General features: G+C 46.4%; 1 protein-coding gene across 1 annotated transcript in view; it reads right to left on the minus strand.

The window, feature by feature from the left end:
* LOC131885853 (transcription factor AP-2-epsilon-like) overlaps positions 1-784 on the minus strand; it is a 27,189-nt gene extending 26,405 nt beyond the window's left edge. The window contains exon 1 of the mRNA XM_059234038.1: positions 260-784. Within this exon, the coding sequence (XP_059090021.1) occupies positions 260-322 (63 nt within the window). The 5' untranslated portion in view covers positions 323-784. The remainder of the gene's footprint in view (positions 1-259) is intronic.
* Between the last annotated feature and the right edge of the window lie 3,403 nt (positions 785-4,187).

Genomic DNA, 4,187 nt, shown 5'->3' on the forward strand with positions numbered 1-4,187 from the left:
ACATCAGGATTGGAAGTCCCGTTCGTTGTTGGTCGCCGTGGACATTGCTGCCATGACAAAGTCGTCAAAGGGTACGTACGAAACGGGACTGATGCGTGAATAGTGAGGAATACAGGGAGTTAGGGTTGGTCAATGTCCAAAAAAGGTGTCCCCATTTTCGCTCCAATTTCAGTTCTTTTCCTTTTCTTTTTCGTTCACGACGGTCGTTTTACGATCCGATTTTTTTTTCCAATAGGTCCTAGCCAAAAAGGGTGCTTACCTCCATCGCAGTCGACATTTTAAAATGAGGATGGTCAAGGTTGGGGGCGGACAAGAGGTGCATGAAGACTGTTCAAGTGCACATCGGGTCGCAAATGGTTCCAAAGAAGGCGATGATTGTCACACAAATACTAATGAGTGATGTTCCACTGACGACAATGTTAACCAGTCTCTGTGTAGCACTATCTCACTGAGGATTCGATATCGTTCGCTCGAAAGATATATTTTAAAACAAATATATTTGGAGGTGGTGTCTTTGGGTTTCTTCGCGTGTGTTTCTATGAGTCACAATGTTGCTTTTGCTGACCGTTCTGGAACTCGAGAAGTTGGAGTGAGGTCGGTGGTTCACCTGAAAAGAACCGTAAGTGAACTTCCTCGCGGAGATCGACGAGCGTCCAGCAGGAATCAGTGTCACTATCGAACTGATTTTTCAGGCACTGGCCATCAGGACCCTGCCGAAGGCGTCATCACACAGTCAATAATCAGTGCCGCTATCTACCACGAGAGCAAACCAACTCACCACCGACCTACGACGACGACTACCACCATGATCATGTGTCCAACCACGAGGAGGGAAAAAATCTCGGACTCGGATGGCGATCCAACGGCCGGTCAACGCTCGAATCGCCGCCAGGGATGAGGATCTGGTTCCTGAAATGCCGGCAGCGGCGGAAGAAGAAAGAACAACTTCAAGCAGAAGAAGAAGAAAGAGAAGAAGAAGAAGAAGAAGAAGAAGACGACGACCAAGAACAAGATCAGGAGAGCCCAGGCGTGCCCTCTCCTACATGTGCACACACACACTCACACTCTCACACTCTCTTGCTGTCTTGCTCTCTTGCTTTGGCATCGATCTTGAGGAGCATCCTGGCGCTCAGGAAGAGACCGAGAGAATGAGCGTGCGCAATTCGATTCTGCGATTCTCCTCTCGAGTTCGAGCCTCGCCCCTGCTCATCATCATGCCAAGCCGAAATCGCTCTACCGTCCTTACTGCCGCAAGCGAGGGCCGAGTTTGTACGAACGTGTGTGTGTGAGTGCATGAGGATAGCCATTGGCGATTGGACAATTTAGCGGGGAATCGCAATATTTGCGGAGAGGAGTAGTAGCAGCAGCGCGGCTGTTAAGCCCGAGACTCGGACTGCGATTGTGACTCATTGAGCGGGGGATGCAGAGAGCAACGAGATGGAGACACAGACCAAGCAGAAGATGAAGAAGAAAAAGAAGAAGAAGAAGAAGGAGGAGGAGGAGGCTGAGAAGGCCCACCAACACGCAGATGCTGATGATCATGATGATGATTTTCTTGAATCTGACTCCAGGCGGGTCTGTTCGAGCGGAAGACTGAAAAGAAGAGCAGGTTGACGCCTCGGCGACATTTCCCAGAGTCATTTTTCCGTTCGCCGCTCTTTACTCCGCCATCACGTCAACGCTGAGAATATCCAACTAGCTAGGTATTTGGAACCTACAGTTCTTACCGTTGATTGACCCTTTGGCTGTTGGGGGAAAAAGCACGATCATTAAGAGAAGACAGAGCCAGTCACCAGAATGCATTTGTATATACGTATGTAGGTGTCGCAAAAACGTTGGTTCATATTGGGGGAAAGCAAAAAGATGCCTTCCCCAAATTGCCAATTTCTTGCGTTCAAATGTGGTTTAAGTGAAGTAGGCACTCGAGTTTGGTGGCTCTGGCTCAAGTTGCTAATGATGATAACGGTCGCCTTTCATTTATCAAAACGAAAATATGCATGTGGTAATTACACTTGGATAGAATTTAAATGTGGAGCAAAAAAAACAGAAATGATCTACAACTCGGGGTTTGAGGCACCATTGCCATTCGCAAAGCACATAGACAATAAAAAACGAAGAGTCTGTCAGCTTCTGGTCGCCTTCGCCAGGGAAATCTAAGGGTGGCCAGCAAAGGCCACAAACATTAGCATATGTACACGTCGTGAAAATCGAAAAGTTTTGATATCGAGTCCCCGGATGCACCAAAAACACATCGAAATATGGATCCCCCCACGTAATGGGGTTTTGAGCAAGTTTTGAAGGGTGTGGCCATAAATCTTGAAACTTGATTTCCTTTTCCCATAAAAAAGTATGATCAATCTGTGGAACGCAAACTCCATCGCTCGATCCATCCTCTCTTCTCCCCTAGAAATTTGAAAGCTCATCCAGCTCTCCATATCTCTGTGTCTCGCTTACCCTTTCAACAATTGCAGTGCAAGCCAAATCTATCGTTAATATCAACCCCTCAGTGCCACCAAATACCTTAAAAAACATGGTGCTCAATATCCCTTCCACTGCTCAAAAAATGTCATGATCCGAGTAGGTAATTTGGGTGGATGGATGTGGAAACGAAGTTTTCATTGAGATGTTCTTGAGTAACGTTATAGTACTTTGATCCAACCCAGTTTCCAGCTACGTCCCGTCTAATCGGGAGACTATCGAGTTAACAATAAAAATACCTAGTAATCCCGCTAACTGCGGTTGGGGGAAATGTGAGGATTGAGAATAAATCCGACAGTGCTCACAATAGGATTTTTTGAATGGTTCGAGACGATCGAAGAGTTCCATCTTCCAACTCGAAAAAAGTAGAAACTCTCTCACACACTCACAATATCCTCAGATTGTATGGAGTAGCTTGCTTGCACTCGGAGTTAATCTAAATCGGTTCATTCATCACTTTTGGGGTGTAAGAAATTGAAATGATTTGAGATGTCAAGACTTTTGGGGTCGAGCTCCTTGGATGGTTGGTAGAAGGGGAAGCACAGTAAGGAGAGCACCTTGCTTGGTGGGTTCGTGGGTTGGTTGGTTGGTTGGTTGGTTTGAGGTACAAGCCGTTAATGATGAGAGCCATTTATAACTATTTTGACTTGAAACCATTACACGAGAGGATTTGATTGTAAGTTGCTGAAGGAATCCCAAGGATCGTTCCTACCCATGGAAATGGTGGCTCAGAATGAATCGAGAGACAAAGAGGCTTGACTGGTGGTGAATTCGGAGTTCGAGATCAAAGGAATCGAAAAAATTGGCAAAACATTGATCATTATGATTCTGGACGGGTCTCGACGTTATACCTATCTTCTACTTGGCTTCGGCTCTTGGTTGGAAGAACTTCAATTGCTAATGTGCAAGCAGCCACTCCGAGAAAGGCAATTGGTAGGCAGCCACAGATTTGCCGGTGGTTCCTCTGGGTTAAAGTGGTTAGAGTTTCGTTTTCACGCCAAAACCAAATATCAAGGTGATCTGGGAGCTTCTCATTAGCACCCACCATGGTCATGCTTTGGCATGTTGCGCGATCAAACGAATGGATCAAAGGTCATGTTGATGCGAGATTGCTAAATCGACAACGAAAAGGCTCATCTATCAGCTCGAGACATCTATGGTTGCCACCTGAGAGTCATGGTTGGGTGTCTGGCGGTAAGATAAGAGCTACCTACTCATTTGATGGATTATTGCTCGAGCTCAATTTTGTACATCGTTGAAACTAAAGCACTTGTTATCAGCTGTGGATCAACAGAGGGTGGTGGTGCCGTTGGTGCCGTTGTTGTTGTTGTTGTTGTTGTGGGTGGTGGTGGTGGTGGTGCTTAGTTACTTGGTTTTGCTCGCCTCTCGTTGGAGTATTGTGGAACCCACAACGACCGACGTCAAAATTGCCAATTGCCTAAATGGACACCAAGACACGAAAGTGCCAATTCAGACGCGGCTTGGGAAAACATCATCGGGAGGAGGATTACAACAGAACTCTTCGGGTATCGTTGCGAGCCCGGACTTTTCCATCTCGATTCGTAGCATTTGTTTGGATGGGATCCAGTACGGCAGTAATTGATTCGGAAGAGGTAGAGCCCACCCTATATTCTGTTTCCGGAAACATCGGGGATTTGCCATGTTTTCCCAAATTTTCCCCATTTTCTCCCAATACACGTTATCAATGC

This window comes from Tigriopus californicus, chromosome 8 (genome assembly GCF_007210705.1).
Source record: "Tigriopus californicus strain San Diego chromosome 8, Tcal_SD_v2.1, whole genome shotgun sequence".
In the NCBI taxonomy this organism is placed as follows: Eukaryota; Metazoa; Arthropoda; class Copepoda; order Harpacticoida; family Harpacticidae; genus Tigriopus; species Tigriopus californicus.